Below are 18,991 nucleotides of genomic sequence, written 5' to 3' on the forward strand. Positions count from 1 at the left end.
CAAAGCGATATGAAGCGAAGAAACCAAAGTTCCTCGGGTCAAGTGGGCGCGCGTCTTTATACAGTGTGCCAGTGTAACGTGACATCTGATTTGTGATTAAAAAGGCATCACACACTGATAAACATAACACCATGTCGTTTTACAATAGCGGTATTGTATAATCTAAATATGTAAATGTTATCTAATCTAATGTTGATAACGAAAGCAAAAAATAGATTTTAACGGAAACATACTTAAAATAACAAATAGCATAATAGACGTTTATGTTTTTAGCAATTCCAATACCAGTCAATTTCATAGTGTATAATTGAGATCATCATTTCATCATTATCAACCCATATTCGGCTCACTGCTGAGCTCGAGTCTCCTCTTGGAATGAGAGGGTTTAGGCCAATAATCCACCACGCTGGCCCAATGCGGGTTGGCAGATTTCATATACACGCAGAGAATTAAGAAAATTCTCAGATATGCAGGTTTCCACACGATGTTTTTCCTTCACCGTTTGAGACACGTGATATTTAATATCTTAATATTTATTTGATAATTGAGATGTCCTGGATTATTTTATATGTAACGACAACATTGACTGCAATCTATGAACCTAACCTATTGGTAAGTGCCGGCGTAGTCGAAGATTTCAAAGTGCTAATGCCAGCCATCCACCAACTGATCGTGTGTCACATCGTGACCAACACACGTTAAGTTTTATCGGATCAACCTGTTAGCGCTGCAGGCATGTGCGCTTATGGGATGGTGTGTTGCTAGCATAAGTTGGAGGTGCTTCAAGTTTCCTTACCAGAGATTTCACGCGTCATCATAACGAAACTGCAAATCTGTAGAGTGAATAATTAAATATCTTTTAGACAATCGCTTTCCAACTTAGATTGGCAATGGCATGACTGTAGTCATGGTCACCATTTGTCAGATTCAAAAAAATCACATTTGGATACTCGGCGGACGGCACTCAAACTGCCTGCGATGTTCAAAAACCCGTTATCGATGTTATACTGGTTATGCTTGTGTTGATTGATGATGATCATATTTCGCGTTTAACGTTTTGCGATCTCTGATAATGATCTTTAAAACGTCTAAATTAATTTTTTCATCCGATTATTGCGTTGCGAGCCGAAAGAAGAATGGGTTACTTTTATTTGGATTTGAAAATAAGATAAATTATGGCCACTACTCCGGGTGGAATTTGTTGTTATTTTCATTTTATTCCTCTAAGTATGAATATATATCTGTTATTGTATAATGCATAGGTATGAGTATGTTTCAGCCAATACTTAGTCTTTAAATGTGCATGAATCTCTCAAATTTCGGAATTAAGACGTTTATTAGGTCGTGTACCTTCCTTCTTCTGCCAAGTGTTGCTCTCTAATAGGCGATGGCTTTCCACTTAACAGCAGATAAATAAATTAGTTAACTATACCTACCACAATTAATATATTATTATACACATAATGTATTGAAATCATACGGTTAGTCTGTAAAACCGTACCTGAGATTTAGACATCATAGAATATTGTACTAGAAAAATGAGATAAGTGAAGGTAGTTTGTAGTCTGGTTGACCGTTACAAGATGCTCATTGTGGAAGGTGGTTATGTCGCCGCCGGCCGCGTGCGGAGTGGAGTGGCGGGTGAAGTAAGCTCGCCCACTCTCTGCGCCCAGTCACGCCGTGCGAGTTACATTTGCATTATGGGCACCATGACTCGTGCGGAATAACAGGATATTCCTATTTATTAGTACACTAGTAGAGGCCTGTGACATGGTCCATTCGGAATTTAGATGTTTGGGCGAAGCTATTTTTAATATAATCAATAGTCGTCTTTTCTCAAAGTTAATATACAGCGTTATATATATTTTTTTTACCACAGTACTAGCCGACCCGATGGACTTTAAACCGTAACATAAAATGAACCGACAAGTATGTGACTATTTATAGGGGGTTCTTTTCCATAATGTTATAGTAATAGTTGGTATAACAAAAATTAGGAAAAGCTATGCAAATTTAAAAATAAATTGTTGTGTTGAACAATTTAGTTTTATATAACATGTGTAATTATATTATTATTCTGCAGACATGATTGCCTTCGCAGGGAGTTATAGGCGTGCGAAAATATTTGTCATTCAATTCTTGATCATCCCAATGTATCGATCGGATCATCCCGAATTCTTGCAAACCGTGGCCACCGCACTGTACCGTCGTTTCGTGACTCGCTCCCGTCAACGGCGCATTGAATCTTGATCTTTGCAGTGCCAACATAACTCTGCGCTCCCTAAAACGCTTGCCACTTGAAAAACAACCCTATCCCTGCGTCCCTAAGGTGGGGCCGGAGCAGGCAGCAAACAAAACCGGTGGGCGAGATAAGATCTGTGCGTCAAGCAAGGAGGCAGGTCTTTCAATTATTCACAGCTACACTGCTACAGGATTTATGTGCGCTGCCCTTCGATGTACGCACAAAAACAATGGGCCGACTTATAAATATTTAAATATTATACTTAGCTAATGTGACGTTCACTGCCGTTTAGCTCCTAAAGAGGTCCCGACTCGCCTGCAGGGAAATGCCATTGTAACTTTGTAACATATTTTTGAAGCAGATTTTCTATGCGGAAGTTGATGATATATGATTCTGTATCTACAATCTACATATTAGGAGGTATTTTAAATACCTTTACACACTTTTAGTTCGCAGTTTCGTGGATTGAGTTTGGATTGTACCACAAAGCTATTGAAGACAGCTGTTTTGACGGTATTAAGAAAAGTTGCACCCCGGGTAGGATCTATTTACCGGTTCAGCCTGAGTGAGCAGGTAACAGTTCGCTCACAGATGAGCGTCGGAAGCTATAACTGGAATAGTCCGCCATTAGCAGACACTTTTATAGCCCGCGTTGTCGCCGCTCGCCTGTCACCACCTTCTGACTGCGACGTCGATATACGAAACTCCGCTCCGATACACTTTTTAGGGTTTTTTATAAGGAATATTAATTATTTTTACTTTTAAATATGACCAATATTACCTTCTAATTAGGCGGAAAAGACTGTGTAGGAGTGGGTACGAGTCCAGCGGACGGGGATCGAACCACCACCCCACGGTGATGAATCTGACCATGGAGCTATTTAGGCTTCGAAGAGGACACTAGACACATTAAATGTAGAGTTTGGCTAATGAAAGTAGATTGAAATCGATCGGCAAATTTAAAACAAAATCGAGAGCGTTCCCAAAACAATAGTGCAAATATTTAAATAACCCAAGTTTGATAATTTAATTAATATTTTTTTTAATATGTAGGTAGTAATGTTTTCACACGTATATGTTTTTTAATAAAGATTAAAAGTTTTTTTTTAATTTGCCGAGCGATTTCATTCTCTACTTCCACTAGCCAAACTCTAATATCTATTTTATTCTGTTTTGTTAGTATTTTTATTAAAGCGGCAACAGAAATACATAATCTGTGAAAATGTCAACTGTCTGTCACGATTCATGAGATACAGGCCGGTGACAGACAGACGGACAGCGAAGTCTTACTAATAAACGGAACGATAAAAAATAGTTGCCCGAACAACAGAACTATGGTCCATATATTTTTTGTTCCGGCAAGTTTCTATATAAAAATGTCTTCTATATTTCTATATCAATGGTTGAAACTTAAAAATGTCCAACCCGCCGCGATATAAATATTCTAAGTTAACGATTTTTCCAGTTATTTTGAACCGCTAGTTAGGAGAGCTCTCGTCCCCTCTAATTAGTGGCAGCGGCTGCATGTCTGATCTCTCAGACGGGAATATACCGGGCTTAGATGTCGCAAGGGTTGCTTGACTACACAACCCTTGACTCTAAGACACGCCGGTTAAAAAAAAGAATAGTTAACATATTATTTTTTTAAATATGAAAAGTATTTACGAGTAAAAAATTCCCCAAAAAATACTGTTTTAGGAGTGGGTACGATAATACTCCAGCGGGCGAGAATCGAACCTGTGACCGCTCGGTGTGAATCCGGCCTTATAACCACGGAGCATTGGAGCTTCAACTCCTTCATTCCCTTTTAGTAAAGACCACTATAAACTAAAGAATCTAAATCCCCAATTTTAGTGATAATTCAAATTAAGTTGGCAACACTAGCTTCATATCGATACCCCTTGAAAAACGCATCAAAGCTCTTAATTTTTGAGTGGATGGTTAAACACATAATAATCTATGTCAAAATTAGTTACTTGATGGATAGAAACAAAAATAAAACACGTAACCTTCCTCTCTGGCTTCGCTGCAGTCGGATAACAAGTACCTACGTAGGTAGGTAATTAGCATTGCATCGTGCGAGCCCGGGGTGAGGGGTGCGGCGCGGGGCGGCGGGGTGGACTTGAACTTGTGGCAGTGGCTCAGGGCGCAGACTGCGCGGCGCTGCACTCCCGGCTAACACAACATCTACAGATACAACACAACAGCATATGTCACGCAGTCCGGCGAAAGAAGCCTTCTGTCGGATCGTAATTCGTAATCCAATGGACTATGTCTGCCGTTGCGAGCTCATGGATCCTATTCGATCAGTAATTGCATTTTTAGCTGTTAGCCTGTGGTTTTAGTTGACGTGCTCTGTGGTTCGAGTCTGGGCTATGTAATTGAGCTCTTCCAATTTTTATTGTTTCAAGTTGCCAAGATGGAGTTTCGATAGTACATGTATCTATCAATTTACAAAAATTAAAGACGTTCATACTCCATTAACTTGAGATCAATGCTCGCCGGGCTATTCTATGACAAAATGTGGCCTATGGTCTTCTACTTAAATGATTAGGTACCTATATAAGTATACAAAAATTCATCAAAACCGATTCAGTGGTTCAGCCGTGAAAAGGTGACAGAAGAGAAACAGACCGCATAGGGGAAAAGGAACATAGAATGTTCGGATGTACCTATGTATGTTTTATGTACTTATGTCCAGCGATATTTCCGTAATTTGTCAACTGATTTTAATGATTTTTTAAATATAAGTATGGAGTATACTCGTACTCAGTAGATCTCACGGTGTACAATGTCTGTCGCAGGTATGGGTGGCGAAGCGTGCGCCTGCGCGCCGGCGCCGGTGCGGCCGCTGGCGGCGCCCGAACCCGACCAGCTGTACGACCACCACTCCTCCGAGGAGGAACTCGAGGTGACTATTCTATACCCCATTCTTCAACACACTTCTATGATAAATAACAGAAACGTCGCCTCCGGAAAAGCTACGGCGCTACGTACGATACGTAGTCGCTCTGTCCGCGTCGATAGATGAGTTTTGAGCTTTATGCGGACATACAGGACGAGTTGTAAGGAAACTACATTACTAGCTATAAAAAATATAACAACATTTACTGACATCACACTAATATTATAAAGGCGAAAGTTTGCGTAAATGTGTATGTTTGTTCCGCCTTTACGCTGTGGCTACTGAAGTGATTTGGCTGAAATGTTAAAAGGAAATGGACTTTTCATCCCGGAAAAACCCATAGTTCCTGCGAGAATTTTGGAAATTTGTGAAAAACTGAATTCCACGAGGACGAAGTCGCGGGCGTTCGCTAGTATTTTAATAAAGGGCTAAGAGATTATAGTATAAGAAATCGTGTCCATGTCCACAGCAACCAGTCACTTAGCTTCGTGGCTATTCTTCTATATCAACGACGCTAAAGTCAGTAAAGACAGTACCTTTGCTCTAGTGAAACTCGTCAGTCGGCTGCAGACATGACTCTTCATGTAATCCCTTTACCTTCCTACTTTGCTTTACGTGTGGTACGAACAGCAACTGACGTTTCATCCTTCATAAAATGAATGTAAGTCTCGCTTTTCCAGGCTTTCGAACCATAATAACAACATACTCAATTTTTGGAAATCCTTACTAAAATTATAAATTTTTGGAAAAAGTATTACACTTTCTAAGACTTTTTTATGCTCTTAAAATAGGAGAAAATATACAATGTAATACATTATTATTAAGAAGAATGTATAATACATTATTAAGAATTCTATTTACAGAGTAACCTTAATAATGTCGCCCTCAGTTAATATTGAGACTTTATAATAATAGAAATTGAGTTATTTGACTACAGCTGCTGATTACTTCTCGCGATATGATCTCGAAAAAGTGAACAGAAAATTGAAATGAAGACACAAATTAATTTGCATTTCGTTGGAATATAACTTAACTATAATTTGAAGCTCACGAAGTTCGACGCTAAGGTCACAGACTTTGATCTGTTTCTTTTATTACGACGAGCTTTATCCGGTACTTGGTGATTGTTTTAATTAATTAACTTTCAAAAAGGATGATGATGAAGCCCACATATGGGTCATTCCACGTCAAATCGACCAATAGTTGGACTCGACCCCTTTCGATTTGGATAAATTTTGGTCAGAAGTTTTCTTTTATCCTATAACGAAGTTCTGCCGAAGAATTTTTTTTTCAAAAGTTATGCAAAATCCAAAATTTCACTATTTTCCATATTTTTTAAATTTATGTTTTAAAAATCTCGAAAACTATTGCAATTAAAAAAATCGCTTATGGTAAACTTCAAAGGGGATACTTGGGGCTATTAAAAAAAAAATTCAAAAAAAATTTTTGAAAAATCTCCAATTTGTGAAATTTTGAATTTTTGAAAATTGTCAAAATTGACCGTCGACAATAAATTTTTGGCTCAAATTTTTTTGTGTACTATCTTGTACCAATCTTAAAAGATCCTGAAATTTTTGGAACTGTGTTTTTTGTTTTTTCAAAAATATGAATTTTTGAAATTTGTTAAAAAAAAATTTTTTCTTAATTTTTTTTTTTTAATCAGTTTGGCGAATCGCGTAATTTTGATATTTAGAACAGTTGAAATTTCATTTAGTGGCATAATGATGAGAAAAAAAACATTAATGATATTTGTTTATTATTGGTTATTAATTTATTTAATAGAGCTTTTTACGTGTAAGTTTACTTGACATTCTGTTACGAAAATTTTTTTTTCTTCAATTCTTCAGTTACTGTTGTTGCTCCTTTTCTTTTTCTTAACCTGAAAAATGTTAATATGACTTAAATCTTTAAATCCAAACTTAAAATAGATAAAGTACTAACACAGAAATTTCAGATTTTTACCTGCTTTTAATATCTGGTTCTTCAACGAACTCGTAGATATCTGTATTTTTTAACCGGAAATCCTTTCCTTCCTCAGATGAGGATGAGGTTTTTACTCTCATCACATCACTTGAAATGGGAATAGCGGCATGACAATTTCGGATTCCTTGTACTGGCAGAGCATTTTTAAATCTCTGGTTAAGTTTTTTTTGAGTACGCTGAATCTGCTCATTTGAAACAAAGTCACAATTGATTCCGTGAACATTTTCTTTTGCCCATTGGAATAGCTCATCAGGTGTTTGAATTTGGTCGTCAATTTTTTCTCATCATTATGCCACTAAATGAAATTTCAACTGTTCAAAATATCAAAATTACGCGTTTCGCTAAACTGATTAAAAAAAAAAATTTAAGAATTTTTTTTTTTAACAAATTTCAAAAATTCATATTTTTGAAAAAACAAAAAACACAGTTCCAAAAATTTCAGGATCTTTTAAGATTGGTACAAGGTAGTACACAAAAAATTTGAGCCAAAAATTTATTGTCGACGGTCTATTTTGACAATTTTCAAAAATTCAAAATTTCACAAATTGGAGATTTTTCAAAATTTTTTTATGGAAATTTTTTTTTTAATAGCCCCAAGTATCCCCTTTGAAGTTTACCATAATCGATTTTTTTAATTGCAATAGTTTTCGAGATTTTTAAAACATAAATTTAAAAAATATGGATGGAAATAGTGAAATTTTGGATTTTGCATAACTTTTGAAAAAAAAAATCTTAATTTTTTTTCTTCGGCAGAACTTCGTTATAGGATAAAAGAAAACTTCTGACCAAAATTTATCCAAATCGAAAGGGGTCGAGTCCAACTATTAGTCGATTTGACGTGGAATGCCCCATATATAAGAAGTAACAGCGTTAGCTTTTAGCGATGTCTGTTCTGTGATGAAGCCGGTGATGTATTAATTAAAGTCGTTTACATCATAAAGATATTGTGATTTCTGTGTTATTTGTGCTGTATTTTTATAGAAACGCTAGATTTTTTAGACAGTTTAATGAAAACCTAGGTCATATAACAAAATACCCCTAATTATTCATAGTTATAACTAAGATGAGTAAATCCCTCGGGAGTCAAAGTCACAGTCGTTATTAGCTGATGATAATAGCCCCGACCCCCGGGCCCCGACCCTCTGCGCACTCGGAGGGGTTGAGCCCGCGGAACAATCGTAGGAGGTCTACCCTTCAACTACTTACACTCGATGACTCAACCTTCATGTTCCTATATGTTACGCTCTAAGATCGAAAACGCTCAGTGAGCGGAAAATAGCGCACAACGCTGTTGTGGTCACAGTAAAACATCCACATGGCGAAATTCGTGTTAGGGATCTAATGAAAACGCGTACGACGCGTTATGGCAATCACAGAAATACCAAATAGCGAAATTCGTGGCTGACATGCTATTTAATCTCAACGCGTTGTGACAATGAAGAAAAGCCATGGCGCGTTCTGAGCTTTCATTATTTTAACCATATCACGACGGCCAGGTCGGTGTGTGTGTCGATGTCGGTTGGGGTGCAAAGACACATTAAAACATCGGTTTTTCATTTATTTTCTGATTATGAGAGTGAATTTTAAAATCAGTGCTAATTATGACGAATAAAAAAGAACTGTTTTACGTAAAATTACGTGAGCTTGTGGAAACAAGCACTGATGTGCGTATTCACATCGCAAGGCGCTCAGCACAGCAGCCATGGCTAATATGGCGGCACCCATAGTTTTATAACAGGCCTTTGATAATGGTCTGGCGAAGATGATGGGACTCAATCCTGAAACTTTATGAACCAAGCCAAACCGACGAGGGAATGTAAAAAGTCGATATAGCAGAGGGTGTCAATACGAACGACGTGGGGTCGCGATAAGACAATTGCTAGCTGGGAATCGCTGATGCAGTAATTGGCCGCCATTTTTGCCGCCCGTACCTGAATAAATATACGATTGTGCCTCTAGGTACGGCGGAAAATTGGCGAAACTGTTCGCCTAATGAAGTTTGTGACGTTCCTCCGCGGGTTGTGGGTATAATTGGGCTCGTCTTGCTGTCGCCCGTCGCCTGTCGCCTGGCCTACATCGGGATACATTGAAACCTCTTTTGGCTTTAGGATCATGCATTGTATTTTTTATTGTGATCAAGTACCTACTTTGATAAAATAAAAATCAACAAAACCTGTCAAATGTATGGCAGATACCTACCTTAAACAAAATATTTCTTGAATATTTATTTTAATTACTTTGTCGGTGTGCATTAAATAAATATAATCATGCAAAATGACAGCTTTCAAGTATTACCAGTTTTTTAGCTAATCCGCGGAAACACGGTCAATCCTTATTGCATACGGAACCCTAAAAACGAGATTTAAATCTAAACAATTTGAATTTCCGTAAATATTCCGCTACACGTGTCACACGTTATTGCTATTTTATTACATGTAAAAAAATTACCCATGTCTCACATAGGATACTTACTTGTTTCAAAATGTTGTCCCTAGCTAGCTCTTCATGGTATATTTATGACATTATGTTATATTTTTAGTGTATTTATTAAATAAAAATAATATAACTTTCTGTTCCTGGAAAATGTTTTACTAAAGGTGTACATGTCAAGTGTCAGAAATACCAGTTTTTCTTTTAGTATGTAGTCGTAGTTAATAAATACGATACATCACGGAACAACTGCAGCTCATGACATATCGTGTTGTGTGTTACCTGTTGTATGTGTCACGTCTGTTGCAGAACGGTCAAAAATTTAAAAGCTTCGTGTCGGTCGGCACGACGTTAGTTATTACCGTGTTACAGGAAAATTCCCGTATGTTCTATTTTCATTTATCTGTAGAAAAATCTAGATCTAGCCGCGTTGTAACCGAATGTCGTATCTTTATTTAGTTGTAGTTATTAACATAATACGTATTAGATTAACTTTAATTGTTGAATTGTTCTGTGGTTATATCTTTTAGATATGACCATTATTTCCTACTCCTTCATTAAGTCGTAAAAACTGTAAGGAGAAGGTACGACAATAGTCCAACGGATGGAGATCAAACTCATAACCTCCTTGAGGTTGAGAGCGACTTCTTAAGCGTTGAGCTATTGAGGCTTGACTTTATCTATTCCGTGGAAACCACGTTAGTTAAGGTGTAAAAATTCTTGAATACGTTTCCATATCTATATCTATACTAATATTATAAAGAGGTAAAGTTTGTAAGTTTGTAAGTTTGTATGTTTGTAACAATTTTTTAAAATGGGGTAATCTTCGGAACTACTGGTCCGATTTTAAAAATTCTTTCACCAGTAGAATGCTATGTTATGGGTGAGTGCTATAGGCTATATTTTATATTTCTATCATATATAACTACTGAGTTATCGCGGGTTTTCTCTTACAGGTCGGACCGAAAAACTTACTAATGCGCATGCGCTGCCTCAACCATTACGTATAACTGTAATAAATGTATGGAGGCTTTTAAAACCTTTAAAAGTTCTACAAAAAAGTCCGCGACACCATATATCTATCTTTTATATTTTAGCATATATAGCACCTTTAGTACTTTAATAAATTATTTTAATTTTAAATTAAGGTTTACGTCATTATTTACACAACTAAATCTAAATCCTTATCAAAATAAATTATTTAATAATCACAAGAATATTATGGAGATAAGATTTGCCCTTTACAGTATGTTAATTACTTAAATAGTTTCGGAGATAATACAAAATTTCTAAAAGACGCAGAAATTCCGCTATATGACGCCCGGCGCTTTCATTTACGTAGTTCCCGTTCCTGTGTGAATATGGGGATCAAACATAGCCTATGACACTCGCAAATAACGTAGCTTTCTATTGGTAAAACAATTTTACAAATCGGTCCAGTAGATCCAGAGATTACCTCCGACAACCACACAAACTTTACCTCTTTATAGTACATATTAGCATAGAAGTCGCTTGGGAAATTATAGTCTTTTGGTCATTGCACCACGCACAAAAGGCTGGACCAATTTTGCTGAGGGTAGGGATAAGATAGGGGTAGGGAAGGGGTAGGATAGAGGTAGGGTAGGGGTAATTTAGGGAAAGTGTACGGTAGTGTAGGGTAGGGGCAATGTAGAGGTAGGGGAAGGATATGGAAGGTATAGGGAGGAGTAGGATAGGAGTAGGGTAGGGTAGGGGTAGGGTGCGGGTAGGGTAGGGTTAGGGTAGGGGTAAGGTAGGGGTAGGGTAGGATAGGGTATGGATAGGTTACGGGTAGGGTTAGGGTAGGGGTAAGGTGGGGGGATGGTAGGGTTAGCGTTAGCGGTAGGGTAGGAGTAAGGTAGGGGTAGGGTAGGGTAGGGTTGGGTAGGTTTACGAGCAGGGTAAGGTAGAGGTAGAGAAGTTTACATCAATTTTTACGCGGACGAAGTCGCGGGCGTCCGCTATGTAAATATAAAAAGCAATTTTGGAAGAAGTGGAGGAAGTTGACACTTAGTTCTACACGGACCCAAGTGTACTCAATTCACGGGAAGTGCAAAGTGCGTGTTCAGGAAATGCCGACACGCATTAGTTAGTGCATATTTACAATTCAACGTTACTTGGTCATACGAGTACCTGCTTCAGCGCACACTGCAAACTTTGGGCGTGCTCGTAGACTAACTTCGCATACACTAACTTATGAAGCACTAGCGGACGCCCGTGACTTGTCCGCCCTTTAACCTCTTTAATCCGGCCCTATCGCAAAATTCGTACTTAGTAACACCTACTAACTATAAACTACCTCCCTGCCTAATTTCATCTTTGTATGTCAAGCCATTTTCGAGATTTCGTGATAAGTGACCTTTCGCAATAAAAATTAGATTAGAGTAAAATTGACCTATATGTTTATGTTTTTAATCTTAAATTCCTCGGGATGGTATACCTAACGCTTAGCTGAAGTCCCTTTAGTTTGCACACACAAACGCGTTTATGTTATCAATTTACTACTACATCCAAAGCCACACCGTCTTCCAATAGTAAAACAACTAAACCAGTCATTCACAAAGTGTGCTTCGTGTGGCTCCGCGAGAAGACAGAAAAAAATAGCATTACAAACCTATACCACACAGCTAAGAAAACAAAATACTGGACTCCAAACCTGACATGCGACTTGATTCAACTCTCTCTCAAACCTGACATCAACCAATTTATGAAAAAGAAGAAGCAATTTTTTTCGTCAAATGTTTCACTTTCCAAAAAAGTTTGAGAACCGCTGAACTAACCATTTGATTATATCTCCAGCAAGTTATAATTTCACAATGCTATTGAATCTGTAGCCATATAAAGGCTTCCCAGAAAAGTTTCTCGTAAACGTGACATGGCAGCCCTTCGCCCTCGTCTGAAGGGAGCCATTATGCAGCCCCCCGCGCCCGCACCCCCGCGCGCTTCCTGAGTGGCGAGAGGCAATCGCGAGCGCTGCAGAGAGACGAGAGTAATCAAGTCGCAGCTGGCAACAAACTTGCTTTGGCGGTCTTGTTTTTGAATTTTAAATATCTCCACCACCCCACCTGCGGAGTTCTTCAGTCGTGGGTAGGCGTACATAGCTGACGTGCTCAAACGAGTACAGGGACAGGAAGGTATGTACCTACTCGTGTGCTGTGCTTAATTACAGACTTCGCTGTGAAGTAAATGACATATTTCATCTAAACAAATACACCTTATGTATGTCTCATCATATCGTGAATCGGATGGTACGTTACACTGCCGATCCTGGTTATTATTAACAATATTATTAGGTATCACCCTAAACTCGCCATTGAAACCATCGCACATTGGAGTGGCGTCGTGGGTCTAAGCTCTACATACTTCTATCCCCACTTCTATAAGGAGGGACAAAAGGCTCCTTAATGAAATGTTAAAATAGGTTATTATGAGATAAATCTTATTAAATGCGATAATTCATTCATCACAAAATTTCGAAAACCGGCAGGGATGTAGTTTACACATATTAGACGCCCGTTAAGAACGGATTTTGTAAGAGGGCCGGATTAAGGAGGTCCAAGGGCGGACTAAGTCGCGGGCGTCCGCTAGTATTAATTTAAGTATCATTGACATTCAACGGTTAACCAAGTCCAACACAGTGGTGTGCAAAAGGTTTTTAACTAGGGTATGCTGTAGGCACTATACATAAAAATGGAAAATTCCTTCTCCAATACAGGTTAGTAATGACTCCACAACTCCTGTATAGACGGTGCATTTTTGAAGCTATGAAAATTACGCCACCGATTATGCCCATTTCTTTAGGTTGGAGCAATGAAACTTTACACTGTTCTCGGGTACAAGTCGCGGGCGCCCGCTAGTAACACATTCTATTCGTAGTCCGACAAACTGAGGGCCACGTGGATATAAACAAAGCGCCGCGCAACTATGTTGCGACTGCAAGTGGGGTAATTTACGTAAAACAGATTAAAATATCGCGGCGCGGGTCAACGCCCTCGCGATAGCAAAAATGAGATGAACAAAAAGACATTCAGCACGTGGTCCCACGCCACGCGCGCCGTTTGTTGAACCACTTCCCGGCCCGGCAGAAATAGATTCACTACACTTCTACGCTTACTAATATTACTAAGATTCCGTCTCCATGCAGACTAGGTGTTGCTGGAAGATAGCCTGGATCTAGATTGTCAACTCAAATATAGAAAAACGTAGTGTTAGATTGCTATTAATTATGCATCTGCATAGTCCATGATTTTATATAACGTAAGACGTACTTCAAATTGAAAACAGGGATTAGGTTTTCTTGAGGTTTGGAGTGTAGTCTACTGTCTCATACAGAAATGGCGTGTCGGTATACGCCATACGCCATCTGTTAGTTTTTAACGGTAGTATGACCAATGTATTCTGTTTTATGATTATGAACGAACAGATAATAAGTAGCTATAGATAAAATAGTGGTTACGGCATAGTAAAGAATATATTTCTTTACTCTGGGTACGGTCACTTTGCCAGCCAGCAAAAGTAGAAAAAATCGTTTAGGAAGAGATAAGTTCCTAGCATTTTTATGCTAGGAATGTTAGGGCTCCCACACACGGGCCACCGGCCACAACCACAAAACGCCGCTACCGGCATATTCCCTGTAGTTTTCTTACATTTTATATGGACTGTTTATTTGAAGTGATCATTTCTTAAGGGATGGTAAACCGTTTGGTAATGATTTGGTTTATATAACGCGTTACAGCTGAAGTTCGCACGTTTGACACTTGCACATTTGCTTTTGTTTGGCACTTGCTACTTTCGGGCTGCATTTATGACCACAGACAATTTTCAAAATGATTCGATCTTCTATGTTGTTCAAAATATTCTACACATGTACCTACCGACAGTAGAGGATTCTTAATTATAATTAAATTCAATAAATTATTATTAGATTCAATTATTAATATGTATTTGTTGTTGGCTGAATAAATGCAAAATTGTCATTTAGAGTTAAAAAAAAGAAAAATACCTAGATTCAAGCAATTTATTTAAGTTATCACTTCGTCCGAACCATCATTTCAAACCATTCAACCGTTTGTTTAAAAACTTTACTAAATAAGTTGTTTATCAAGCAAAGTTTCTAAATGATTACGTCGGGAGCAGCTAGTAGCTAACTATGTTATAATATTTGTCTGTCTGTCAAGAGTATAAATTCCAACAACCCCAACGATTAATTTAACGACTTTCAATTCACGTTAGTTGACCTGGAGCAAGCAGAGGTTGATCTTACACAAGTGATAATTCATCCTTGACTTTTCAAACACCTCATTGCACGGGAAAACCTGTTTCACCGACATTTAACCGTTGTAAAGACCATAGGAGCACGGAGGAAATTATTTGATTTACATTGTAAGCGCCAGAAACAGGTACGAGTAACTACATACAAGTACCTACATAATAATATCAGCTATTACGTCAACCACTCTCAGTTGAGGAAACTAAACTCATCATTTGATGATCCTGACGGTCTCTCAGGCGTTGTTGTCTGTACATTTCTTTCTGTACGAAGACACAAGTCGGGTATTCTTGATTCTTCCCAGAGTGGTCGTGGTCTCCACATCAGGGCAAGCCAAAAAAGTGGCGGCGAAAGCCAGCAAGCTTTATAATCTGTCGAAATTCCTCCCGTGCTGCTCATATACCACATTCGTGGAGCGAAAAGCTATTGAGAGCGATTTTGTGAAGTATAGTGAAGTATAACATTGGACGATGCAAGAAAGACGGTCTTTGCCGAGTTCTTGGAGGACTGAGAAGGGTATGTACCTACAGGTTCTACTCGTATTACTTTATTGTACGATTATTAATTCCAGTCAGTAAAGTGACAAGTGCAACTGTCACTGAAATGTCATTTTACTGACTGGAATTAATAATCTAAGAATAGATGAGAGCGCAGTCATGCAGTTGAATAAACAACACTTTGTAATTACAACATTTCACAAAATATTTTCTTCGCTATCCATTTTTGCCTGGCTTTGGTAGGAAGGCAGCTTAGGCTGAGAGGCCGATGGCTTGTTATGAAAGAAGCGAAGCGCGATACAAAGCGACGGCTTCGCGCCAGCGCTTATTTTTGCTTCGAAGCTTCCACCGGACCTTTCTCTGCGTTTCTTTTACTGTGAAATGAATACTCTAAGTCTTTGGTAAAGTTGCAATCGTTCGTAATAATCACATTAAATTATTTGCAAACGACTCTCTCGCTAAATATTCGTATAAGACGATACAAAGACAAAAAGAAAATCATATCTAGAACTTTTTCACAATGTCCGTTATTCTGAAGGTAATGTTTATAATGTAATGTATGTATGTAATGTTTAAAAGATGCTTTTTCCAAAAGATTTGTTTAGAAATCATTGTTTTACTCTCACTCATTATACCATATTTATTATACCAAATGTCCAGGACACTGGCGTCGAGCACATACTGTGTATCATCTACAGTGAAGCAAAATGAAGTGAATTCTCTGAAGGTGTGCAAAGAGTTAATTTTGATGACAAGACACCATCCATAATGGGTCTACCATCAAGCTCGCGGTTATGTAGGCGAAGTGTGCTCTTGGCGTGTTCGCAGGTCTTCGTGACTCAAGTTATTTGTTGTGGTACATATCGTTTTGTGTGTGTGGAACTGGAACGTCACAAAATAATAGTTAGCTGCTATCCTCGTATGTCATCAACACGCACCGAACCACTTCTCTTATATGACCATAAATAGTTGATTTGAAATCATCTAGCCATTCATTTGTTTTGTGGCTAGTCATGCCACAAAACAAATGAATTGAGCTTTAAACATAACACGCATAAATACTTAGTGCTTGAATTCCGCAAATTTCCAGTAACCCATTTCATTTAGCATCAAAGGGAAGGCGAGTACTAAAAACTCATCCAATTGAAGTCGGCCCGTCCGCGTCGCTAGGGCGGCAGGCCGGCGAGGCGGCAGGGCGGCGTGGCTAATTTTTAGCGAACTAAAATTTGCAGCAGGATTAGCGTAGTCGGCTGCTCTCTTTGTCATCCAGTGAACCGTGAAATTCGGGATGACGAGACGTCGCGCCAATGCCGTTGCTGACGTACCCGCGTCTGGCCTGCCGCCTGCCGCCTGCCGCCTGCCTCACCGACTCTTATAATACTTAGATACTAGCGTTACTACTGTTTTTTTAATATTTGCTATTTGAGTAATTAATGTTCTCTCTGAAGCACAGCACCACCAAATTCCCAAATCCCGAAAATAAAATCTCAAATAGCCTGACCAAGATTAGGATGAGGTTAAGGGTAACACAAGGGTAACCTGACCAAGGAGAATGAAAACAATCACATCTGCATTATTAGTGTATGCGCTGATGCGTTCACCAGGTGGTTGGGGATGGAGTGTGCTGAGTGTGTGTTTTATTGATTTCTGATACATTACATACTCTGTTTCTGCATTTCTTGTACCCATCCAACAAAATGCAAATCTTGTGCTAGGAATAAGTACGACTATAGTGTAGAGTGTAAGAATCGTATCCTAGTCTTGTCGGATTTGAGCTCGGCTCTATATCCGCGGAGCTAATGAAGCTCCTCCATTTCTACCTTGAGTGTTTTTGGAAAGGAAAACAGCCGAGTTTCTATAAACCGTACACGATAAACGTAAAAGGGTGCGATAGGCACTAAACGTCATCATAACCGTTAAAGCACGTGATCGAAAAAGGTTTGATCAGTTTTATCAGCAGTTAAGCGACCGTAATCGCGCCGTAATTTATGCGTTCCCATTAAACCCTGTGCGAGCTCCAACCCTTACTGAGATGAGAGGAACTTTTGTTTTATCTTTATTATTAATTTCCATTATGTACATAGGATGATGTACCTATGCACATGATGTTAAACATAAGAAAGCACAGAGTTCTCTGCTTGATCGAATGAGAAATGAGGAGATCCGCATCCAAAGTTACCTACATAGCTAAACGCGCATCACAAAGCTGAAGTGACAATGGGCGGGGTCTTAAGGTGCTGGAATGACGAGCCCAGACCGACGACGAACTCCTTAGAAGAGACCTATGCTCAGCAGCGGACGTCCCTCGGCTGATGATGATGATGATGATGATGATGACTTTTGACCCACTCGATGTTAAGATGAAAATCACCTCACCTATTAGAAGAATACGAGTACACGACATTAATAGTACATAACAAAGCTTGCTGTTGTAAGTGCCAGATGTCCGTCATGTCATTTCAACATTACAGAAAATGGTCTTAAACGCAACGAGTGTTTAATGGATGCCCCTAATCTATAATCTACTAATCTAAATATAATAGCTAATAGTTGGAGACAGATGGGAAAGTGTTTTTCTCCGATTTGTCAGTCCCACATCCATACTATCGAGCAAACGTAGAGTTAGCTAGTCGGGTCCGTCGTTAGTAGGTATTTATTTTTAAATATTTGGTTCAGAGAATAGTCTTAATATTTTTAAAGTACGCTTTTCAACTTAGCATCCCTAATTCCGCCGTGTAATGACGCGACGCTTTGCTACACGACAATTGCGAGTTTACAATTTCACGGTGAAATATTCAGCGAAGACGTCGGCCGGCTAAGCGGCTTTAACTACCGCTGCTTCTTCCTCCCCCCCACTGCCTCCTCCCTCCGGTAACTGCACACTCCCCTCGGGAACTACTCCATTCACGGTATCGCGAGGACGGCTGTTTTGTTGTAGGACTGCTTCCTCTCGCCTCTTCGTCTCGACTCGAACCTCGAGCGGGCGAATATTAGTGTTTATGTGTCTAAAGTCAGCCATTGACGATCAAGTATGCTCACATGCCTGTAGCGTTAACGGCTTGACAGCCGATAAAACTGTATATATTTTTGTTGCAATAAAGGTATTTCAATAAATAAATAAAAGATTGGTTGGGAAAGTTGAAAACGTAACAAACTTACAATCGCATTTAAAATATAGATATCTTCTCATAGTCTTCTTCTAGTTCCTTGGCCATAGCCTGTAACTCAATAAGTATAAACTTGTGTTTCGCAAACTATGTACTAAAGTATGGCACCAACTCAAAGGTCACACGGATGTGTATTTGCCTTATAAAATTGTGAATTTGTCTGCAGGTGATCAACGGCAGCCCCGCGACGGGCGCGACGAGCGCGACGGGCGCGCGCGGCGAGGGCCGGCGGCGCGGCGCGTCGTCGCCGGCGCGCGCGGCGCCTGAGAAGCGCCGCTGGCCGGCGGAGCCCTACGACGATGAGTTGGCGACGCGCGCGCCCTCGTCCGACGACGACGACACCAAGGTACGCCGCGACACGTGACGTCTTACTGCATTGAGACAGCGACCGTGTGGAGGCAGCATTTTCGTTGGACGAGCTTCGAATACGACGTTCCCAACAGATGACAGGTACTTAACTAAGTGATTATTCTTAATGTA

General features: G+C 39.2%; 1 protein-coding gene across 1 annotated transcript in view; it reads left to right on the forward strand.

Moving 5' to 3' along the window:
• LOC112048834 (uncharacterized) overlaps positions 1-18,991 on the forward strand; it is a 57,258-nt gene that overhangs the window by 25,843 nt on the left and 12,424 nt on the right. The window contains exons 4-5 of the mRNA XM_024086512.2: positions 5,047-5,153; positions 18,678-18,857. Of these exons, the coding sequence (XP_023942280.2) occupies positions 5,047-5,153; positions 18,678-18,857 (287 nt within the window). The remainder of the gene's footprint in view (positions 1-5,046; positions 5,154-18,677; positions 18,858-18,991) is intronic.

The sequence above is a fragment of the Bicyclus anynana genome, chromosome 9 (genome assembly GCF_947172395.1).
Source record: "Bicyclus anynana chromosome 9, ilBicAnyn1.1, whole genome shotgun sequence".
NCBI classification, from domain to species: Eukaryota; Metazoa; Arthropoda; class Insecta; order Lepidoptera; family Nymphalidae; genus Bicyclus; species Bicyclus anynana.